The 24,727-nt window shown below is 45.2% G+C and overlaps 1 protein-coding gene across 4 annotated transcripts in view; it reads left to right on the top strand.

The window, feature by feature from the left end:
* The window catches only part of LOC135550866 (glutamate receptor 4-like), a 233,189-nt gene that overhangs the window by 122,233 nt on the left and 86,229 nt on the right, over positions 1-24,727 (top strand). For all 4 annotated transcript variants that reach the window (XM_064982051.1, XM_064982050.1, XM_064982048.1 and 1 more), the window contains exon 3: positions 14,273-14,512. In XM_064982051.1, the coding sequence (XP_064838123.1) occupies positions 14,273-14,512 (240 nt within the window). The remainder of the gene's footprint in view (positions 1-14,272; positions 14,513-24,727) is intronic.

Below are 24,727 nucleotides of genomic sequence, written 5' to 3'. Positions count from 1 at the left end.
AGGCAATGGCATTACCATAATCCCAAGGCCGTGCCGAGTTCAACGAGATATCCCGCTTGACCGTAGCTCGCTCGGTCTAAGCGCAGCGACCATTAGAAAAGTAGGCCCAAAATGAAGCCTGCACCACAATGTCATTTGCTTTTGGGTGACAGTGAGAGAACCGTTAGGGTGAGAAACACAGACTCCGGTACGTTCCTAAGGTCCCCCCGATCCGTGCAAGCCTAACCTTGACCATGTGTCAAACAGTTTGCATTGAGTTCTCTCCCCATAGGAATACATTGCCTGCTCCTCTAAATTCAACCTGAGGCCTATGTGGGTTATGAATGCCTTATGAACCTGTCTTTGATCACAGTCCATCAAGACACTATGAGGTCTACCTGTGTCGATTCTAAGCTTCCTGGACCAACCGGAAGTGGTTAAAATCGCCCTAAAAGTGTATATCCATACCCTGCCTGCAATTTGATAGACATAGTGCATTGAACCCTGTGTAAATCAGTCAATTCTTAACGTAAAGACTTAAAACTCAGGATTCTGTAATAGAATACCCCAATGAGGATGTGTGTTGAGTTATAGCTTCCTGTACCAACCGGTGTCTCATGGGCTGTTTCGAGGGGTTAAAAAAATCTGATCTTTCCAAAACTTCATATATGTGATTAGGCAACCCCCATGAACTGTAAATCAGTAATTTGTCCCATAAAATTTCAAAGGAAAACTAAATCACACACACACACAGCTTGGAAGTAGGGACCCATTGGGGTGCGTAGAGACATACACTCCCTGCATTAGTTAACCTTGTTGGAACTTTTAAAGAACCGTCAGACCTAGAGTTCCGAAACTTTAGAATCCTGTTCTAGACCTCAGGTCAATAGTGTGTGGTGAGTTACGTCGCTCTAGAAGGTTCTCGGACCGAGAAACAGCCTCGTACATTTGCAATGACTTCAATTCATTTTGACCATTACGAAAATGGCGACATTTAGAAATGTCCCAGAGTCACAAGACTAGGTGCATTGTGACCGTCTCGGCCCATAGAGACAGAACCTAACGTTTCTGTCCGATAGCTCATTCAAAGACCCCGTAGCAAGTAATTGAAAAAAGTGGAATTTCAGCACCAATTAGGGTTTTACTCGGACACCAAATGACCTATCGAGCCGAAACTTGGGATTCGGGGTCGCCTCAGCTAGGCCTACACATAACACAAGAAATGGACCCGCAGCTAGAACGTAACTACGTGTTTTATGTTTTTTTTATGGTTTGAACCGAAGGCGTTGTGAATTTTGGGCCAGCTCTGAAGTATGTGATACTTGGCTACTAAATGAGTTGGGAAAAGTGGGTTTGGTGTCAGTTTGTATCAGTTTGGTGTCAGAATGATATCAAATTGACTGATGGACGGTGACTTGCTGGTGACTCTTGTCCATTTGCAATATGTTTAAACAGTGAGGTACCATCACCAAAAGTGACATTCTGAAATCAACCCTAACGAGCGATGGAGAGGTACCAGAATCACTGCCCAGCCATTCCGAGTTCATCGGGCCAGTCAATTTGGCATTCCTGCATGATTTTTATAGCATGACAAATTCGTGATGGTCAATGCCCAGTTAACCATATTGCAAATGCACAGTGACTTTGCAAGAGTGAGAAAACATAAACAAATGGACATTCTGAAATCAACCCTAACGAGCAATGGAGAGGTACCAGAATCACTGCCCAGCCATCCCGAGTTCATCGGGCCAGTCAATTTTGCATTCCTGCACGATTTTTATAGCATGACAAATTCGTGATGGTGAATGCCCATTGAACCATATTGCAAATGCACAGTGACTTTGCAAAAGTGAGAAAACATTTGCAATATGTTTTAACAGTGAGGTACCATCACCAAAAGTGACATTCTGAAATCAACCCTAACGAGCGATGGAGAGGTACCAGAATCACTGCCCAGCCATCCCGAGTTCATCGGGCCAGTCAATTTTGCATTCCTCCTCGATGTTTATAGCATGACAAATTCGTGATGGTGAATGCCCATTGAACCATATTGCAAATGCACAGTGACTTTGCAAAAGTGAGAAAACATAAACAAATGGACATGATGAAATCAACACCACGAGTGATGGAAAGGAACAACAATCACTGCCCGGCCATCCCGAGTTCATCAGGCCAGTCAATTTTGCATTTCTGCAGGATTTTTGAGCATGTCAAATTTCTTATGACATTTGGCCCCCACAAAACATATACCTTATGCACACGTAAAAAAAAATATGATAATAAAATATGACTAAAGTATGTTGATACAGTTCTTATATGTGTGTAATTGGCATAAAATTCGAAAGAATTTCAAAAAACGGTCCAGAAAGCACTTTTTAAGGGTGTGTGAAGTTTTTTATGAAATTTTGCAATTTTTGACTTTTGACTTCCTATGAAATCATATTCCAAATGGAAAAAACATATGCCTAACGCACAAGTAAAAATAAAATAAAAATAATGATAATAAAATATGACTAAAGTATGTTGATACAGTTCTTATACGTGTGTAATTGACACAAAATTCGAAAGAATTTCGAAAAACGGTCCAGAAAGCACTTTTTTAGGGGTGTGTGAAGTTTTTTATGAAATTTTGCAATTTTTGACTTTTGACTTCCTATGAAATCATATTGCAAATGGACAAAACATGTGCCTTATGCGCAAGTAATTAAAAAAAATTATGATAATAAAATTGGACAAAAGCATATTCATACAGTTCTTACACATGTGTAATTGACAAAAAAAAGCGAAAGAATTTCGAAAAACGGTCCAGAAAGCACTTTTTTAAGGGGTGATAAGTTTTTGACAAAAAATTCATTTTTTTCAAAATTTGGCTTTTGGATGTTGACTTGGGGTCCATTTCCAATATGAAAAACCACGGTGGAGCGCACACGCCACCTGTTGGATTTTTCAAGTGTTACAACTGGCAATAGCCATATGGCATTTGCAAAACATTTTGCATGAATCAACGCCGATTTGGGTGGTATTGTCCATCGTGTACATGGTTTGTCCTATGCCAATGTTTTCCCATTCATTTTTGTCCATTTCAGGGGGGGTATTCCCTTACTAACTTATAGTCCTTAGATAACAAAGTTGACAAGATCAGGGCAAGGGTTTCTTTCCAGAGCGACATCAGGGATTGTAACATACTCTGTTTCATGGAAACATGGCTCTATCGGGATATACTGTCGGAGTCAGTACAGCCACCTGGATTCTCAGTGCATCACGTCGAAAGGAATAAACATTGGGGGTGTATGTTTCATGATTAACGACTCATGGTGTAATTGTAACAACATACAGGAACTCAAGTCATTTTGTTCACCTGACCTAGAATTACCTCACAATCAAATGCCGACTATATTATCTCTCAAGATAATTATTTTCGGTTATTGTCACAGCTGTGTATATCCCCGCTCAAGCCGATAACACGACGGCCCTCAAGGAACTTCACTGGACTTTATGGAAACTGGAAACCATATATCCTGAGGCTGCATTTATTGTAGCTGGGGATTTTAACAAAGCAAATTTGAGGAAAAGGATACCTAAATTCTATCAGCATATTGCCTGTAGCACTTGCGCTAGAAAAACACTGGACCATTGCTACTCTAACTTTTAGGATGCATACAAGACCCTGCCCCACCCTCCTTTCGGGCAAATCTGACGACGACTCCATTTTGCTCCCCTTCCTATAGGCAGAAACTCAGACCGGATGCGCCTGTACTAAATACTATTCAACGCTGGTCTGACCAATGTGAATCCATGCTTCAAGATTCTTTTCTACATGCGGACTGGGATATGTTCCGGGTATAATATTGACTTGTACACTGAGACGGTTACTGATTTCATAAAGAAGTGTATAGGAGATGTTGTACCCACTGTGACTGTTAAACCTACCCTAACCAGAAACCGTGGATAGACGGCAGCATTGCGCCAAACTGAAAGCATGACGCACCGCATTTAACCATGAGAAGGTGATAGGGAAAATGGCAGAATATAAAGAGAGTAGTCGTTCCCTCCACAAGGCAATCAAACAGGCAAAACGTCAATGATGAGACAAAGTGGAGTCGCAATTTAACTGCTCAGACACAGGATGTATGTGGCAGGGTTTACAGTCTATCATGGACTACAAAAGGAAAACTAGCCACGTTGTGGACACCGATGTCTTGCTGCCAGACAAGCTAAACACGTTCTTTGCCCGCTTTAAGGATAACACAAGGCCATCAACGCAGCCAGCTAACAAGGACTGTGGGCTCTCCTTCTCCGTGGCTGACATAAGTAAGACATTTAAACATGTTAACCCTTGCAAGGCTGCCGGCTCAGACGGTATCCCTAGCCGCGTCCTCAGAGCATGCGCAGACCAGCTGGCTGGTGTGCATACAGACATATTCAATCTCTCCCTATCCCTGTCTGCTGTCCCCACATGCTCCAAGATGGCCACCATTGTTCCTGTACCCAAGAATGCAAAGGTAACTGAACTAAATGACTGTCGCCCCTTAGCACTCAGTTCTGTCATCATAAAGTGCTTTGAGAGGCAAGTTAAGGATCCACCTTACCTGTCAACCTAGACCCACTTCGATTTCCTTACCGCCCCAATAGGTTCACAGACGATGCAATCGCCATCACACTGCACACTGCCCTATCCCATCTGAACAAGAGGAATACCTATGTAAGAATGCTGTTCATTGACTATAGCTCAGCATTCAACAACATAGTACCCTCCAAGCTCATCATTAAGCTTGAGGCCCTGGGTCTCAACCCCACCCTGTGCAATTGGGTCCTGGACTTCCTGACAGGCCGCCCCCAGGTGATGAAGGTAGGAAACAACATCTCCACTTCCCTGACCCTCAACACTGGGGCCCCACAAGAGTGCGTTCTCAGCCCTCTCCTGTACTCCCTGTTGACCCATGACTGCGTGGCCATGCATGCCTCCAAATCAATCATCAAGTTTGAAGACGACACTACAGTGGTAGGCTTGAATACCAACAACGAGACTGCCCACAGGGAGGAGGTGAGGGCCCTCGGAGTGTGGTGTCAGGAAAATAACATCACACTCAATGTCAACAAAACAAAGGAGATGATCGTGGACTTCAGGAAACAGCAGAGGGAGCACTCCCCTCTCCTTATCAACGGGACAACAGTGGAGAAGGTGGAAAGTTTTAAGTTCCTCAGGTACACCTCACTGACAAACGCAACAGCGCCTCTTCAACCTCAGGAGGCTGAAGAAATTTGGCTTGTCAACTAAGACCCTCACAAAGGTTTACAGATGCTCAATTGAGAGCATCCTGTATCACCGCCTGGAACGGCAATCGCATCGCTCACTACCGCAGGGCTCTCCAGAGGGTAGTGAGGTCTACACAACGTATCACCGGGGGCAAACTACCTGCCCTCCAGGACACCTACTCCACCCGATGTCACAGGACACCTACTCCACCCTGTTCACCCCGCTATCATCCAGAAGGGAGGTCAGTACAGGTGAATCAAAGCTGGGACAGAGAGACTGAAAAACAGCTCCTATCATCACTAGCACAGAGAGGATGATGCCTACATACAGACTTGAAATCATTGGCCACTTTAATAATGGAACACTTGTCACTTTAATAATGTTTACATATTTTGCATTACTCATCTCATATTTGTATACTGTATTCTATACTATCTATTGCATCTTAGCCTATGCGCTCTGACATATTTAAATTGTAAAAAAAATATTTCACCTTTATTTAACCAGGTAGGCTAGTTGAGAACAAGTTCTCATTTACAACTGCGACCTGGCCAAGATAAAGCATAGCAGTGTGAATAGACAACAACACAGAGTTACACATGGAGTAAACAATAAACAAGTCAATAGCACAGAAAAAAAGAGTCTATATACATTGTGTGCAAAAGGCATGAGGAGGTAGGTGAATAATTAAAATTTAGCAGATTAACACTGGAGTGATAAATGATCAGCTGGTCATGTGCAGGTAGAGATACTGGTGTGCAAAATAGCCGAAAAGTAAATAAATAAAAGGAGTATGGGGATGAGGTAGGTAAATTGGGTGGGCTATTTACCGATGGACTATGTACAGCTGCAGCGATCGGTTAGCTGCTCAGATAGCAGATGTTTAAAGTTGGTGAGGGAGATCAAAGTCTCCAACTTCAACAATTTTTGCAATTCGTTCCAGTCACAGGCAGCAGAGAACTGGAAGGAAAGGCGGCCAAATGCGGTGTTGGCTTTAGGGATGATCAGTGAGATACACCTGCTGGAGCGTATGCTCTGGGTGGGTGTTGCCATCGTGACCAGTGAACTGAGATAAGGCGGAGCTTTACCTAGCATGGACTTGTAGATGACCTGGAACCAGTGGGTCTGGCGACGAATATGTAGCGAGGGCCAGCCGACTAGAGCATACAGGTCGCAGTGGTGGGTGGTATAAGGTGCTTTAGTAACAAAACTGATGGCACTGTGATAAACTGCATCCAGTTTGCTGAGTAGAGTATTGGAAGCTATTTTGTAGATGACATCGCCGAAGTCGAGGATCGGTAGGATAGTCAGTTTTACTAGGGCAAGTTTGGCGGCGTGAGTGAAGGAGGCTTTGTTGCAAAATAGAAAGCCGACTCTAGATTTGATTTTAGATTGGAGATGTTTAATATGAGTCTGGAATGAGAGTTTACAGTCTAGCCAGACACCTAGGTACTTATATATGTCCACATATTCTTGGTCGGAACCATCCAGGGTGGTGATGCTAGTCGGGCGTGTGGGTGCAGGCAGCGAACGGTTGAAAAGCATGCATTTGGTTTTACTAGCGTTTAAGAGCAGTTGGAGGCCACGGAAGGAGTGTTGTATGGCATTGAATCTCATTTGGCGGTTAGATAGCACAGTGTCCAAGGAAGGGCCAGAAGTATACAGTCTGCGTAGAGGTGGGTCAGGGAATCGCCCGCAGCAAGAGCAACATCATTGATATATACAGAGAAAAGAGTCGGCCCGAGAATTGAACCTTGTGGCACCCCCATAGAGACTGCCAGAGGACCGGACAACATGCCCTCCGATTTGACACACTGAACTCTGTCTGCAAAGTAGTTGGTGAACCAGGCAAGGCAGTCTTTAGAAAAACTGAGGCTACTGAGTCTGCCAATAAGAATATGGTGATTGACAGAGTCGAAAGCCTTGGAAGGTCAATGAAGACGGCTGCACAGTACTGTCTTTTATCGATAGCAATTATGATATCGTTTAGTACCTTGAGTGTGGCTGAGGTGCACCTGTGACCGGCTCGGAAACCAGATTGCACAGCGGAGAAGGTACGGTGGGATTCGAGATGGTCAGTGATCTATTTGTTGACTTGACTTTCGAAAACCTTAGATAGGCAGGGCAGGATGGATATAGGTCTGTTCCATTCCTTTACTTAGATTTGTGTGTATTAGGTATTTGTTGTGGAATTGTAAGATATTAGTTGCTAGATATTGCTGCACCGTCGGAACTAGATGCACAAGTATTTCGCTACACTCTCAATAACATCTGCTAACCATGTGTATGTGACCAATACATTTGATTTGAGGGGGTTCAGGTGGGGCTAGTCTCCCAGGCAATGGAGGAGATGCCCGGTTCGAGTGATAGGGTGCAAGGGGGGGGGGATATGGCAGAGAGGAGTCAGGGGTCTGTGGCCTCCATTGAGGAGGATCAGGAGAAGGATATGGACATGTCTGATATCCCTGTTGGTATAATAGCAGCTGGCGATGACTCAATTTACAATGTAGATAAGGAAAAGGGGTTCCTGGACCAGACTTTTGGGAAATCTGTTAAATTGTCAGATTTTTTAAAATGTTGATTAGTTTGCGAGGTCAGCTGTGGTGTTACCGAAGACGGTGGGGTTAGACCAGTTGAGTGTGAAGAAGCTTTTCCGCTTGAGGGAATGTGTTACTGCTGTCGAAGCAGTAAAATGTAGTGGAAACATGGTAAGGTTAAAATAACATTTAAACAATGATGATTATCATGCCTCATAGGGTGCTTTTTTTTCTCTTTGTCTGGATTCTTTGTGGTTTCTTCTGTTTTTCCTTTCTCTTTTCTATATGGAGGTACTAAGGGTCGGTTCTCTCAATATTAATGGGGGAAGGGACAGGAATAAGAGGGCTTGGGTATAAGAAGTAATAAAACAGAAAAGGCTTCATGTAGTTTTTCTACAGGAGATAGATAGTGATGAGGCTAATGAGGTTTCCTGGGGTATGTGGTGGGAGGTGCAGCATATACTCTGTCATGGTACTAATTTCAGTGCTGGGGTGGCAATTTTGTTTTCCTCAGACTTACGGGTGACTGTGGTATCTACAACAGAGAATGTCAAGGGTCGGGTTTTATTGGACAAGGCAATGTTTTTTTGTTGTTGTTGTTGAATGTTTATGCTCCCAATGAGGGTACAGAGCGTATTGCTGTATTTGATCAAATAAAGGAAACCTTAAGACAGTGTGACCAAGAGGGATATATGGTTTTAGGGTGGGACTGGAACTGTACAGTAGATTTTCCTGTTGATCGCACTGCTGAAGAACCTCACTTGCGGTCAGCAATTTGTCTGTCTGGTCTGTTAACTGAGATTGAGCTTTCTGATGTGTGGAGAGTAAGAAATGCAAAAGTTAGGCTGTACACATGGCTTAAAGTTAATGAAGGTCGTGTCAGTAGAGCGAGATTACAGAGGTTGTATGTATCTGAGCACTACTGTGGTAGGGTTTTTCTGATCACCATATTGTTACTGTTGATATTCACTTGTCTTATCCACGAAGGTCATCACCTTATTGGTATTTAATGGTAAGTTATTACATGTTTTGTGAAAGGTTTTTGTTATTTTGGGAAAACGGGAGGGTTATTTAATGGACTTTTGAGTCCTTGAGACAATAGTGGGAGGTTGGGAAGGCCCAAATACATGTGTTTTGTCAACAGTATACTGCTCTGTCTAGCATTGAGGTTAAAGAGACTATCAGGGCCCTTGAACAGGACATCAAATCTATTGAATCGAAGTTACTCACTCAGAATGACCCCGGACTTGTCATGAATTTACAGGGCAAGAGACATGAACTAGGACAGTCAACATTGCAACGCAAACAGATGGTCTGCCTTTGTCTCCCTGGTGGGAAAATGACCACGGGTGACGGTGAGATGCGGAGGATTGTGATTCTCTGTGTGCTGAACAGTTTTTACATGGACTTCCTCATTTGGGACCTGAGCAAAGAGCTGCTTTGGACTTTGGCATCGAGCCCCTGGCATCGATGGTTTACCATCTGATTTCTATAAGCACTTTTGGGGATCTATTGGGAGGGGTTGTTATGAAGTGGTGTGAGAATCTTTTCATGAGGGTTCTCTTTCTGTATCCTGTCAATGTGCTGTGCTTTAATTGTTGCCAAAAAATGGGGATTTGGCTCTTTAAAAAAATTGCAGACCTGTTGCATTGCTGTGTGCACAATATAAAATGATATCTAAGTGTCTCTCAAACAGGTTGAAATGATATCTGGGTCTGTTGGTCCACAATGACCAGTCTTACTGTGTACCTGATCGCTCTAATGAGAACTTGTTGCTAATAAGAGATGTTTTAGACATGTTTTAGACATTTGTAAACTGTCAGGAGAAGACTTTTGACCGTGTGGCCCACTAGTACTTTTTCAAAACAATGAAAGCCTTGGGTTTGGGGATCTTTTTTTTGTCTTGGATGAGTTTACTGTATGGCAACAATTTAATTATGCTTTTTGTCAACGTTTACTAACATTAGGCTATAACTAGCAGAGCAAATGGCTCTGAGATATGAATAATATTACTACACAGATCATACACGTAACGTTGGCTAGCGAGCGAGCCAGCCAGCTAATGTTACATTTTAACTTGAATTGAAAACTAATTTCTGACAAAATTAGAAATGTGTAATATCTGAAAATGTAACTAGCTAGACTCTCTTACCTGTATACATGGATGGACGCTTCTCCCTCTGTCACGGAAACCATCGTTGCCCTTAGTTTGAAGACCTAATCCGGAGACAGGTGTTTACTCCATTTCCTTAGCTATCATACCCTAATTCTACTTATTTCAAAACTTGGTCCTTCAGAAAGTGGAGAGCAACAGGATTGTGTAGGATTATGTTATATTTTATAGACAGAAGCGCGCTACATGGCAGACCAATCCGAACTCATCTCTTGGCATGTCAGAGTAGCTCACAGATCACTGCACCTGTACATAACCCATTTGTAAACAGCCCGTCTATCTACCTACCTCATACCCATACTGTATTTATTTATTTATCTTGCTCCTTTGCACCCCAGTATCTCTACTTGCACATTCATCTTCTGCACATCTACCATTCCAGGGTTTAATTGCTATATTGTAATTAGTTCGCCACCATGGCCTATTTATTGCCTTAACTCCCTTATCTTACCTCATTTGCACTCACTGTATATAGATTTTTTGTTTTCTTTGTTCTACTGTATTATTGACTGTATGTTTTGTTTATTGTGTAACTCTGTGTTGTTTTATTGTGTCGAATTGCTTTGCTTTATCTTGACAAGGTCGCAGTTGCAAATGAGAACTTGTTCTCAACTAGCCTACCTTTAAATAAAGATGAAATAAAAAAAGAAAATAAAATAAAAAAATGTTCAGCCCACTCATTATCTCAGCCAATATTGGCTAGCAGGAAGGTTGCAGACTTTTTCTGTGGTTAAACCAACTAGGCTGGTAATTTAACAATTGTATTCATATTTACTGATGGCATAGAAGTTTGTTATTAAGGCACATGAAAGTTCACTTGTTCTAGAAGCATTTCTGTCAAAAAACACACCCCAAAATTTACATTCAAACTGCTCTCCTGTGTAGGATTGACGCGTGACATACACCTAGTTTCCTGAAACGAGTCACATTTTGGCCAAAGTACAAGTTTAGCCGAAGGGGTGTAGTTCTCTTACTTAACTTTGTGTCAGGAGCAGCTAAATTAGCAATTTGGCAGACTAAGGGCTGAGTTTGCCTATTACACACTGGTTAATTACATTGGGTTGTTTATGAGCATATGGGGGTATTCGGAGGTTGTTGTGCTTGTTAACTTAGAGGAAGATTTGGTGTTGTGTTTTTAATTGATGTTTAACCATGCTTTTGTTTGTTTGAGTGTTTATTGTGTTGTGGTTTCCCAGACCCAATAAAGTTTTTTTAAACTCAAACTCTCTCTCTTATTCTCTCTCTGTTTCTCTCTCTGTCTCTCTGTCTGTCTCTCCTCTCTCTCACACACTCTCTCTCTGTCCCTCTCTCCTCTTCTCTTTCTTCTGCTTTAGCTTTAGGCATTTGCAAGCTGCAGAGAAATGGACAATCAACAGCACTGTAGCACTTTGAAAAAATACGGCTGTCAAACCCGGCATAGCAACAACAAAACAACAACAATAAACTTGTTTACAATGGAACAGTTCAAATACTTTTTCCCTGTGTGCCGTTCATTTTCGTACTCACAATATGCGAGGAAGTCAGTGTAACCGTCTATTGTGGTGTGTTTTTTAAGCACACACCACACACCACAAAGCGCAAGCATTTACAGCATCGAGGCTCGAGACACCAAGGCGGTTTAATGAGGAAGTCCCTTAAGCAAACTGTTACTGCAGTGTTTACAGTATGTATGTAAAGTATTTTCAGATTAAAGCCGATGTGTTGTTTATCTCCTACAGGTTATATCCTATCACAATACCGCCACTGGTTTATTAGCAGAAAGAACGTGTGTGAGAGAGAGGGAGGGGGGGGGGGGGTGAGGAAGGAGATGGCAGTGAAAGGGTGAGAGGGGGAAGAAAGAGGGAGAGAGAGAGGGGGAGGAAGGAGAGGGCAGTGAAAGGGTGAGAGGTGGAAGAAAGAGGGAGAGAGAGAGGGGGAGGAAGGAGATGACAGTGAAAGGGTGAGAGGGGGAAGAAAGAGGGAGAGAGAGAGGGGGAGGAAGGAGATGGCAGTGAAAGGGTGAGAGGGGGAATTAAGAGGGAGAGAGAGAGGGGGGAGGAAGGAGAGGGCAGTGAAAGGGTGAGAGGGGGAAGATAGAGGGAGAGAGAGAGGGGGAGGAAGGAGATGGCAGTGAAAGGGTGAGAGGGGGAAGAAAGAGGGAGAGAGAGAGGGGGGAGTAAGGAGAGGGCAGTGAAAGGGTGAGAGAGCCAGAGGGAAGAAAGAGGGAGAGAGAGAGGGGGGGAAGGAGAGGGCAGTGAAAGGGTGAGAGAGGGAAGAAAGAGGGAGAGAGAGAGGGGGGAGGAAGGAGAGGGCAGTGAAAGGGTGAGAGAGGGAAGAAAGAGGGAGAGAGAGAGGGGGAGGAAGGAGAGGGCAGTGAAAGGGTGAGAGAGGGAAGAAAGAGGGAGAGAGAGGGGGGAGGAAGGAGAGGGCAGTGAAAGGGTGAGAGAGGGAAGAAAGAGGGAGAGAGAGAGGGCGGAGGAAAGAGAGGGCAGTGAAAGGGTGAGAGAGCCAGAGGGAAGAAAGAGGGAGAGAGAGGGGGGGGCAGTGAAAGGGTGAGAGAGGGAAGAAAGAGGGAGAGAGAGAGGGTGGAGGAAGGAGAGGGCAGTGAAAGGGTGAGAGAGCCAGAGGGAAGAAAGAGGGAGAGAGGGGTGATGAAAGGAGGTAGAGAGACTCCTTAAACTTGCGACTATTGCTTTCCGATGTCGTTATTTCATTTTGATTGGGAATGAAAACCATTTTCTAAGATGGAAACATCAGAGAAAATGTGATATTTTGTGGATTTTGGGTAGTTATTATTGCATAGGCTTTAACGGGATCTTCTTGTAGTGATTTGAATGGGTTAGTGAACTATCTGCAATGTCTAAGTGACTCTCGCCCTCCCTCCCTCTCCCCCTATCTCTCTCTTTCTCTCTCACCCTCCCTCCCTCTCCCCTAACTCTCTCTCCCTTTCTCTCTCACCCTCCCTCCCTCCCTCTCCCCTATCTCTCTCTCTCTTTCTCTCTCACCCTCCCTCCCTCTCCCCCGATCTCTCTCTCTCTTTCTCTCTCACCCTCCCTCCCTCTCCCCCAATCTCTCTCTCTTTCTCTCTCACCCTCCCTCCCTCCCCCCTATCTCTCTCTCTTTCTCTCTCACCCTCCCTCCCTCTCCCCCGATCTCTCTCTCTCTCTTTCTCTCTCGCCCTCCCTCCCTCTCCCCCTATCTCTCTCTCTTTCTCTCTCACCCTCCCTCTCCCCTATCTCTCTCTCTCTTTCTCTCTCGCCCTCCCTCCCTCTCCCCCTATCTCTTTCTCTTTCCCTCTCGCCCTCCCTCCTCTCCCCTATCTCTCGCTTTCTCTCTTTCTCTCACCCTCCCTCCTTCTCCCCCTATCTCTCTCTCACCCTCCCTCCCTCTCCCCTATCTTTCTCTGTCTCTCTGTCTCTCTCTTTCTCTCTCACCCTCCCCCCCTCTCCCCCTATCGCTCTCTCTCTCTTTCTCTCTCACCCTCCCTCCCTCTCCCCCTATCTCTCATTCTCTCTCGCCCTCCCTCCCTCTCCTCCTATCTCTCTCTCTCTTTCTCTCTCGCCCTCTTGCCCTCCCTCCCTCCCTCTCCCCATATCTCTCTCACTCTCTTTCTGTCTCACCCTCCCTCCCTTTCCCCCTATCTCTCTCTCTCTCTTCCCCCTATCTCTCTCTATTTCTCTCTCGCACTCTCTCTCTCCCCTATCTCTCTCTCTTTCTTTCTCGCCCTCCCCCCCTCTCCCCTATCGCTCTCTCTCTCTTTCTCTCTCACCCTCCCTCCCTCTCCCCCTATCTCTCTCTCTCTTTCTCTCTCGCCCTCCCTCCCTCTCCTCCTATCTCTCTCTCTTTCTCTCTCGCCCTCTCGCCCTCCCTCCCCCTCCCCTATCTCTCTCTTTCTCTCTCTTTCTCTCTCTCTCCCCCTATCTTTCTCTCTCTTTCTCTCTCACCCTCTCACCCTCCCTCTCCCCATATCTCTCTCTCTCTTTCTCTCTCGCCCTCCCTCCCTCTCCCCTATCTCTCTCTCTTCCCCCTATCTCTCTCTCTTTCTCTCTCGCACTCTCTCTCTCCCCATCTCTCTCTCTTTCTTTCTCGCCCTCCCTCCCTCTCCCCTATCTCTCTCTCTTCCTATCTCTCTCTCTCTTCCCCCTATCTCTCTCTCTCCCTATCTCTCTCTCTCTCTTTCTCACTCGCCCTCCCTCCCTCTCCCCCTATCTCTCTCTCTCTCTTTCTCTCTCGCCCTCCCTCCCTCCCTCTCCCCTATCTCTCTCTCTCTTGCCCTCCCTCCCTCCCCCTATCTCTCTCTCTCTTGCACTCTCTCTCTCTTCCCCCTTCACTCCATCTTCCTCACAGTCTGCTCGCAGTACTCGCGGGGCGTCTTCGCCATCTTCGGCTTGTATGACAAGCGTTCTGTGCACACACTGACGTCGTTCTGCGGGGCGCTGCACATCTCCCTCATCACGCCCAGCTTCCCCACCGAGGGAGAGAGCCAGTTCACGCTGCAGCTCCGGCCCTCCATCCGTGGGGCGCTGCTCTCGCTGCTCGACCACTACGACTGGAACAAGTTTGTCTTCCTCTATGACACCGACCGGGGTAAGTTCTCAAATTTGTGTGTGATGATGTGTATAATGATGTGTTACCTTTAGCACGTATGAGAATCCTCACTGTGTATGACTCATATTACTGAGTCTACTTTTAACCCTAAAAGCACCAACAAAATAACCCAACAGGGGTTATTTTGGACTCCAAATTGATAATGATTGCAAAGAGACACTGTCTGTCAAGCAGTAAAACGTACATATCATCCATAGCAACTTGTCATGAAAATGTTTCTGTTATTCATTTTAAGTGTTGTGTTTCTGTGATACTCAGAGAAATTGGAGATTGAGCTAATATGACATACTGGTATGAGCTAAAATGAAACTGATATGGGCATTAGAGGCTCTAACTTTGGAACGCTATGGGCTATCAACTCGGTTCCAATTACATCTGAAAGATAAGACTCTCAGCTATAGAGACATTGACTTGAATCTAAATATGTATTTACAGTTTTTAGTTATTTTGGAGTGATAGTGGCTGCTTTGCTGCCTAGGGGCCAAATCTGGGGTGGCTCCATATCTATGCATTTTCTGGGTACATACAGTGAGATCCAGAAGTATTTTAGTAGTGAAACATTTTTTGTTGTTTTGGCTCTGTACTCCAGAACTTCTCCAGAACTTTAAAATAATACAATTATTAAAGTGCATATTGTCAGCTTTAATTTTAGGGTATTTTAATCCATATCAGATGAACCATTTATAAATTACCTTTTTGTACATAATCCCCCCCATTTTAGGGAACCCAAAAAATGTGGACAAATTAACTTATATGTGTATTAAAGTAGTCAAACGTTTAGTATTTGGTTCCATATTCCTAGCATGCAATGACTGCATCTAGCTTGTGACTACAAACTTGTTGGACTTACTAGCAGAAACAGTGTAAACAGTGGCAGTCTATCTATGGCTCTGTGCATTCAGGACACTACAGCAACTACAATCCTTAGAAATAGAATGTCTAGAATGGGCAATTACGGGTAATTCAATTTATATGGTCTGGTCCATATTGGCCATATAAATAGAATTACCTGTAATTGTCAGTTCTTGTCATTCTATTTCTATGGTCCAGACCCTGCTGTTACGCCCTGACCTAAGTTATCTTAGTTTTCTTTATTATTTTGGTTTGGTCAGGGTGTGACAAGGGTGGTATGTGTGTTTTTGTCTAGGGTTTTTTGTATATCTATGGGGTTTTGGTATTGTCTAGGTATATGTAGATCTATGGTGGCCTGAATTGGTTCCCAATCAGAGACAGCGGTTTATCGTTGTCTCTGATTGGGGATCCCTTTGAGGTTGCCATTTCCCATTTTGGTTTTGTGGGTTATTGTCTATGTGTAGTTGCATGTCAGCACTCGTTGTTATATAGCGGCACTTTTGTTTAGTGTTTTTCCCTTCATTAAAAGAAGCATGTATGCTTATCACGCTGCGCCTTGGTCTCATCAATATGACACCTGCATTGCTTACTCCGATCCACCTCGCATACCCCTGCTCTGTGAAAACCCGGTGGAAGTGTGAATGGATGCTCTACGAAAATAATGTGTCTTGGGGCCAAAGAGGGCTACAGACCAAATCTACCAATCAATCGATAGTCAAGTGTAGTGATGCATCCTTTTGTTCGTAATGAAACTAAGGATAGGCTCCCTCCCAAATGGCACCCTATCCCCTATTTAGTGAACTACATTTACATTTACATTTAAGTCATTTAGCAGACGCTCTTATCCAGAGCGACTTACAAATTGGTGAATTCACCTTCTGACATCCAGTGGAACAGCCACTTTACAATAGTGCATCTAAATCATTAAGGGGGGTGGTGAGAAGGATTACTTATCCTATCCTAGGTATTCCTTGAAGAGGTGGGGTTTCAGGTGTCTCCGGAAGGTGGTGATTGACTCCGCTGTCCTGGCGTCGTGAGGGAGTTTGTTCCACCATTGGGGGGCCAGAGCAGCGAACAGTTTTGACTGGGCTGAGCGGGAACTGTACTTCCTCAATGGTAGGGAGGCGAGCAGGCCAGAGGTGGATGAACGCAGTGCCCTTGCTTGGGTGTAGGGCCTGATCAGAGCCTGGAGGTACTGCGGTGCTGTTCCCCTCACAGCTCCGTAGGCAAGCACCATGGTCTTGTAGCGGATGCGAGCTTCAACTGGAAGCCAGTGGAGAGAGCGGAGGAGCGGGGTGACGTGAGAGAACTTGGGAAGGTTGAACACCAGTCGGGCTGCGGCGTTCTGGATGAGTTGTAGGGGTTTAATGGCACAGGCAGGGAGCCCAGCCAACAGCGAGTTGCAGTAATCCAGACGGGAGATGACAAGTGCCTGGATTAGGACCTGCGCCGCTTCCTGTGTGAGGCAGGGTCGTACTCTGCGGATGTTGTAGAGCATGAACCTACAGGAACGGGCCACCGCCATGATGTTGGTTGAGAACGACAGGGTGTTGTCCAGGATCACGCCAAGGTTCTTAGCGCTCTGGGAGGAGGACACAATGGAGTTGTCAACCGTGATGGCGAGATCATGGAACGGGCAGTCCTTCCCCGGGAGGAAGAGCAGCTCCGTCTTGCCGAGGTTCAGCTTGAGGTGGTGATCCGTCATCCACACTGATATGTCTGCCAGACATGCAGAGATGCGATTCGCCACCTGGTCATCAGAAGGGGGAAAGGAGAAGATTAATTGTGTGTCGTCTGCATAGCAATGATAGGAGAGACCATGTGAGGTTATGACAGAGCCAAGTGACTTGGTGTATAGCGAGAATAGGAGAGGGCCTAGAACAGAGCCCTGGGGGACACCAGTGGTGAGAGCGCGTGGCGAGGAGACAGATTCTCGCCACGCCACCTGGTAGGAGCGACCTGTCAGGTAGGACGCAATCCAAGCGTGGGCCGCGCCGGAGATGCCCAACTCGGAGAGGGTGGAGAGGAGGATCTGATGGTTCACAGTATCGAAGGCAGCCGATAGGTCTAGAAGGATGAGAGCAGAGGAGAGAGAGTTAGCTTTAGCAGTGCGGAGCGCCTCCGTGATGCAGAGAAGAGCAGTCTCAGTTGAATGACTAGTCTTGTAACCTGACTGATTTGGATCAAGAAGGTCATTCTGAGAGAGATAGCGGGAGAGCTGGCCAAGGACGGCACGTTCAAGAGTTTTGGAGAGAAAAGAAAGAAGGGATACTGGTCTGTAGTTGTTGACATCGGAGGGATCGAGTGTAGGTTTTTTCAGAAGGGGTGCAACTCTCGCTCTCTTGAAGACGGAAGGGACGTAGCCAGCGGTCAGGGATGAGTTGATGAGCGAGGTGAGGTAAGGGAGAAGGTCCCCGGAAATGGTCTGGAGGAGGGGATAGGGTCAAGCGGGCAGGTTGTTGGGCGGCCGGCCGTCACAAGAAGCGAGATTTCATCTGGAGAGAGAGGGGGAGAAAGAGGTCAGAGCACAGGGTAGGGCAGTGTGAGCAGAACCAGCGGTGTCGTTTGACTTAGCAAACGAGGATCGGATGTCGTCGACCTTCTTTTCAAAATGGTTGACGAAGTCATCTGCAGAGAGGGAGGAGGGGGGGGGGGGGAGGAGGATTCAGGAGGGAGGAGAAGGTGGCAAAGAGCTTCCTAGGGTTAGAGGCAGATGCTTGGAATTTAGAGTGGTAGAAAGTGGCTTTAGCAGCAGAGACAGAGGAGGAAAATGTAGAGAGGAGGGAGTGAAAGGATGCCAGGTCCGCAGGGAGGCGAGTTTTCCTCCATTTCCGCTCGGCTGCCCGGAGCTCTGTTCTGTGAGCTCGCAATGAGTCATCGAGCCACGGAGCGGGAGGGGAGGACCGAGCCGGCCTGGAGGATGGGGGACATAGAGAGTCAAAGGATGCAGAAAGGGAAGAGAGGAGGGTTGAGGAGGCAGAATCAGGAGAAAGGTTGGAGAAGGTATGAGCAGAGGGAAGAGATGATAGGATGGAAGAGGAGAGAGTAGCGGGGGAGAGAGAGCGAAGGTTGGGACGGCGCGATACCATCCGAGTAGGGGCAGTGTGGGAAGTGTTGGATGAGAGCGAGAGGGAAAAGGATACAAGGTAGTGGTCGGAGACTTGGAGGGGAGTTGCAATGAGGTTAGTGGGAGAACAGCATCTAGTAAAGATGAGGTCGAGCGTATTGCCTGCCTTGTGAGTAGGGGGAAGGTGAGAGGGTGAGGTCAAAGAGGAGAGGAGTGGAAAGAAGGAGGCAGAGAGGAATGAGTCAAAGGTAGACGTGGGGAGGTTAAAGTCGCCCAGGACTGTGAGAGGTGAGCCGTCCTCAGGAAAGGAGCTTATCAAGGCATCAAGCTCATTGATGAACTCTCCGAGGGAACCTGGAGGGCGATAAATGATAAGGATGTTAAGCTTGAAAGGGCTGGTAACTGTGACAGCATGGAATTCAAAGGAGGCGATAGATAGATGGGTAAGGGGAGAGAGAGAGAATGACCACTTGGGAGAGATGAGGATCCCGGTGCCACCACCCCGCTGACCAGAAGCTCTCGGGGTGTGCGAGAACACGTGGGCGGACGAAGAGTAAGCAGTAGGAGTAGCAGTGTTATCTGTGGTGATCCATGTTTCCGTCAATGCCAGGAAGTCGAGGGACTGGAGGGAGGCATAGGCTGAGATGAACTCTGCCTTGTTGGCCGCAGATCGGCAGTTCCAGAGGCTACCGGAGACCAGGAACTCCACGTGGGTCGTGCGCGCTGGGACCACCAGATTAGGGTGGCCGCGGCCACGCGGTGTGGAGCGTTTGTATGGTCTGTGCAGAGAGGAGAGAACAGGGATAGATAGACACATAGTTGACAGGGTACAGAAGAGGCTACGCTAATGCAAAGGAGATTGGAATGACAAGTGGACTACACGTCTCGAATGTTCAGAAAGTTAAGCTTACGTAGCAAGAATCTTATTGACTAAAATGATTGAAATGATACAGTACTGCTGGAGTAGGCTAGCTGGTAGTGGCTGCGATGTTGACACTACACTAATCAAGTCGTTCCGTCGAGTGTAATAGTTTCTACAGTGCTGCTATTCTAGCTGGCTAGCTAGCGAGGTTGATTGCTTATGTGGCTAGCTAACCTAAAAATCGCTCTAGGCTACACAATCTTAGATACAAAACAAAGCTAGTTGTCAAACAAAACAAACCGTTGTACTGTAACAGTTACTACAGTGCTGCTATTCGGGGGCTAGCTGGCTAGCTACGTTAAAAGAACGACAATAGCTGGCCAGCTAACCTAGAAAATCGCTCTAGGCTACACAATTGTCTTAGATACAAACACGGCTATGTAGCTAGCTAGCTACGATCAAACAAAACAAACCGTTGTACTGTAATAGTTACTACAGTGCTGCTATTCGGGGGCTAGCTGGCTAGCTACGTTAAAAGAACGACAATAGCTGGCCAGCTAACCTAGAAAATCGCTCTAGACTACACAATTGTCTTAGATACAAAGACGGCTATGTAGCTGGCTAGCTACGATCAAACAAATCAAACCGTTGTACTGTAATGAAGTGAAATGAAAATGTGATACTACCTGTGGAGCGACGCGGAATGTTGACCGGGTAGTTGGAGTTCAATTCGGTAGAGGTTGGCTAGCTGTTGGCTACCTAGCTAGCAGCATTTCCTACGTTAAGGACGACAAATAGCTGGCTAGCTAACCTCGGTAAATTAAGATAATCACTCTAAGTCTACACACTCTAAACTGCACAATTATCTTGGATACGAAGACAGCGAAGACAACTATGTAGCTAGCTGACACTACGCTAATCGAGTCGTTCAGTTGAGTGTAATAGTTTCTACAGTGCTAGTGGACAGTGGATGTTAGCTAGCTGCTTAGCTAGCTGCTGGGCAGATACGTTAGGACGACGAAATACGATAATTATGCAATTGTCGTTGATACAAAGACGGCTATGTAGCTAGCTAAGAAGAAATTGCTAAGATTAGACAAATCAAACCGTTGTACTATAACGAAATGTAATGAAAAGTTATACTACCTGCGGACCGAAGTGTAGATGCGACCGCTCGCTCCAACCGGAACCGGAAGTTTTTTTGGAACTACTTTTGATCAGCGCGCTGTGGGATGCCTATGGGCCCTGGTCAAATGTAGTGCACTATAACGCCATTTGGGATGTAACCTTTTCTTAGTTTCTCTCGCTCTCTTTTTCTCTCGCTCTCTCTCTTGCTCTCTCTCTCTTTTGCTCCCTCTTGCTCTTTCTCTCTCTTTTGCTCTCTCAATCTTTCTCTCTCTTTTGATCTCTTGCTCTCTCTCTCTTTTGATCTCTCTCTTCTGCTCTTGCTCTCTCTCTTGCTCTTGCTCTCTCTCTCTTTCTCACTTTTGCTCTCTCTTTTGCTCTCTCTTGCTCTCGCACTCTCTCTCTTGCTCTCTCTCTCTCTCTCTCTCTTTCTCTCTCTCTCTTGCTCTCTCTCTCACTTGTGCTCTCTCTCTCTTGCTCTCTCTCTCTCTTGCTCTCTCTGTCTTGCTCTCTCTCTCTCTCTTGCTCTCTCTCTCTTGCTCCCTCTCTCTTGCTCTCTCTCTCGTGCTCTCTCTCTCTTGCTCTCTCTCTCTTGCTCTCTCTCTCTTGCTCTTTCTCTCTCTTGCTCTCTCTCTCTTGCTCTCTCTCTCTTGCGCTCTCTCTCTTGCTCTCTCTTGCTCTCTCTCTCTTGCCCTCTCTTGCTCTCTCTCTCTCGTTCTCTCTCTCTCTTGCTCTCTCGCTCTCTTTTGCTCTCATTTGCTCTCGCTCTCACTCTCTCCCGCTCTCTCTCTCTCACTCTCTTGCTCTCTTTTGCTCTCGCTCTCTCTCTTGCTCTCGCTCTCTCTCTTGCTCTCGCTCTCTCTCTTGCTCTCGCTCTCTCTCTTGCTCTCGCTCTTGCTCTCTCTCTCTCTCTTGCTCTCTCTTGCTCGCTCTATTTTGCTCTTGCTCTCTCTCTCTTTCTCACTTTTGCTCTCTCTTTTGCTCTCTCTCTCTTGCTCTCGCGCTCTCTCTTGCTCTCTCTCTCTTGCTCTCTGTCTCTTGCTCTCTCTCTCTCTCTCTCTCTCTTGCTCTCTCTCTTGCTCTCTCTCTCTCGCTCTCTGTCTCTTGCTCTCTCTCTTGCTCTCTCTTGCTCGCTCTTGCTCTCTCTCTTGCTCACTCTCTCTCTCTCTTGCTCGCTCTCTCTCTCGCTTGCTCGCTCTCTCTCTCTCTTGCTCGCTCCCTCTCTCTCTCGCGCTCTCTCACTCTATCTCTCTTGCTCATTCTCTCTCTTGCTCGCTCTCTCTCTTGCTCGCTCTCTCTCTCTCTTTCTCTCTCTCTTGCTCTCTCTCTCTTGCACTCTCTTGCGCTCTCTTTCTCTTGCGCTCTCTCTCTTGCTCTCTCTCTCTCGCTCTCTCTCTTGTTCTATCTTGCTCTCTTTTGCTTTCGCTCTCACTCTCTCCCGCTCTCTCTCTCCCGCTCTCTCTTGCTCTCTCTCTCTTGCTCTCTCTCTCTTGCTCTCTCGCTCTCTTGCTCTCTCTCTCTCTTGCTCTCTCTCTCTCTTGCTCTTGCTCTCTTTCTCTCTTTTGCTCTCTCTTTTGCTCTCTCTCTCTCTCTTGCTCTCGCTCTCGCTCTCTCTCTTGCTCTCGCTCTCATTCTCTCTCTTGCTCTCGCTCTCTCTCTCTTGCTCTCTCTCTCTCTCTCTTGCTCTCTCTCTTGCTCGCTCTATTTTGCTCTCTCTCTCTTGCTCTCTCTCTCTTACTCTTGCTCGCTCTTGCTCTCTCTCTCTCTCTCTCTCTCTCTCTCTCTCTTGCTCTCTCTCTCTTGCTCTCTCTCCCGCTCTCTCTCTCTGTTGCTCTCTCTTGCTCTCTTAATCTCTCTTGCTCTCCTTTGCTCTCTCTTTTGCGCTCTCTTGCTCTCTCACTCCTTCTCTCTCCCTCTTGCTCTCTCAAATTCAAATTCAAGCTGCTTTATTGGCATGAAAAACATTGTGTCAATATTGCCAAAGCAACAATGTATACAATATACATTGTAACAAAATTATAAATGATAGCAAATATAAAATGGTAGTAAGTAATAATACAAAAATAATAACAATAAATTGGTAACAGTCAATAGTAGAAATGTAATAAATATAAAATCAAATTATGAAAAATGAAACTATAACTAACTTATAACTAAATACCGGTCATCTTCTCCTTTATATCAGTACTACAACTACAATCATCATTACTACAACTACTACTACCATCACTAAACTGTTATCACTACCATTACCACCCACATTTGGAATGATAAACAGCAATAGTAATAGTAATAACAATAATAGCAATAATAAGCAAGTTACTGCTTACTATGCAGATGTTATTATTCAGTGTCCCTCAGGCTATGGCAGGAAAATACATATTTGGCTGCAAGAGGAGCCATTGCTCCTTCGCCCATGAGTATTCTTAGTTTCTCCTCTGGGTTCAATTTGTAAAAATTCTGTGAATAATGAATCTCTTTGTGAGTAATATTTATCACAGTAAAGGAGAAAGTGCATCTCTGTCTCTACCTCCCCTGTCATGCAGTGACCACATACACGCTCCTCTTTGGGTAGCCATGTCTTTTTATGTCTGCCGGTTTCTATTGCCAATCGGTGGTCACTCAGCCTGTACTTGGTAAGGATCTGTCTCTGCTTCGTATCTCTGACAGAGTATAGATAATCAGCCAATTCATATTCTTTGTTTAGGGTCAGATAGCAATTTAGTCGGCTTTGGGATTTTGTTTCATTTTTCCAATGTTGTAAATATGATTCCTTTGATTGGTTCATGATTTTGCTTATTGGAATTCTTTCTTTTGAAGCAGTGCTGGTGTCAGCTTGGTTGATGAGGTACAACACCAGCTGACTGAGAGGGCTCGTTTCTGGGCTCAGCTCTTGGGTTTGAAGTGATTTAAATTGCAGACTTGAATTTGGACTTGAATTCAGATGTAGCCAAAATTTGAATGATCTTTTCTGTATTTTCATTATTACTGGAAAACGGCCCAATTCTGCCCTACATGCATTAGTTGGTGTATTTCGCTGGACTTGTAGGATTTTCCGACAGAATTCTGCATGTAGTGCTTCAATTGGATGTTTGTCCCACATTTTAAAGTCCAGTTTATTGAGTGGCCCCCAAACCTCACTTCCATAAAGAGCTATTGGTAGGATTACACTGTCAAATATTTTAGTCAAAATTCTAATTGGGATGTTGATTTTGAATAATTTCATTTTTATTGCATACATTGCTCTGTGGGCTTTTTCTTTGAGTGCATTCAATGCCATATTAAAGTTTCCCGATGCAGATATGGATATGGACCAAGGTAGGTGTATTTTTTTGTGTGTTCAATTAAGGTGTTGTTCAGGGTGAATTTATATTTGTGTTTCTGACATCTGTTTTTTTGGGGGGAAAATCATGATTTTAGTTTTTGGGAAATTTACTGCCAGGGCCCAATTATGGCAATATTGCTCCAGAATATTAATGTTCTGTTGAAGACCTTATTTGGTTAGTGATAGAAGTACCAAGTCATCAGCATATAGCAGGTATTTCACCTCTGTGTCAAATAGTGTGAGTCCTGGGGCTGGAGATTGGTCCAACATGTCTGCTAATTCATTGATATAAATGTTGAAAAATTTGGACTCAAACTGCAGCCTTGTCTCACACCTCGACATTGTGAAAAAAATTCTGTTCTTTGGTTTTTGATTTTTATTGCACACTTGTTTTCTGTGTACATACATTTTATGAAGTCATATACCTTACCACCAAGCCCACTTTGTAGAATTTTGTAGAATAACCCTTCGTGCCAAATCGAATCAAATGCTTTTTTAAAGTCAATAAAGCAAGCAAAGATTTTGCCCTCTTTTTTTGGTGGACGTGTTCATTAATTAGTGTGTGTAAGGTGTATATATGGTCAGTAGTGCGATGGTTAGGGAGAAAGCCAATTTGACATTTACTTATTAAATTTTTTTCTTGAAGAAAGGTTTGAATTCTTGAATTCAAAATGCTACAGAAAATCTTTCCCAAGTTACTGTTTACGCAAATTCCCCTGTAATTATTGGGGTCTGATTTGTCTCCACTTTTGTGGATAGGGGAGATGAGCCCCTGGTTCCAGACATCAGGGAAGCAACCAGAAGTTAAAAACATGTTGAACAATTTAAGCACAGCATTTTGCAACTCAGGTGTGCTGTTTTTCAGCATTTCATTTCTGATGTTGTCTAGACCACAAGCCTTCTTTGATTTAATAGATTTTAGCTTTTCATTTAGTTCTTGTTGGGTTATTGGGTAATCTAATT

The sequence above is a fragment of the Oncorhynchus masou genome, chromosome 12, assembly GCF_036934945.1.
Source record: "Oncorhynchus masou masou isolate Uvic2021 chromosome 12, UVic_Omas_1.1, whole genome shotgun sequence".
Taxonomy (NCBI): domain Eukaryota; kingdom Metazoa; phylum Chordata; class Actinopteri; order Salmoniformes; family Salmonidae; genus Oncorhynchus; species Oncorhynchus masou.
Note: the sequence above shows the minus strand (reverse complement) of the source record. Positions and strands in the feature narration are given on the sequence as shown.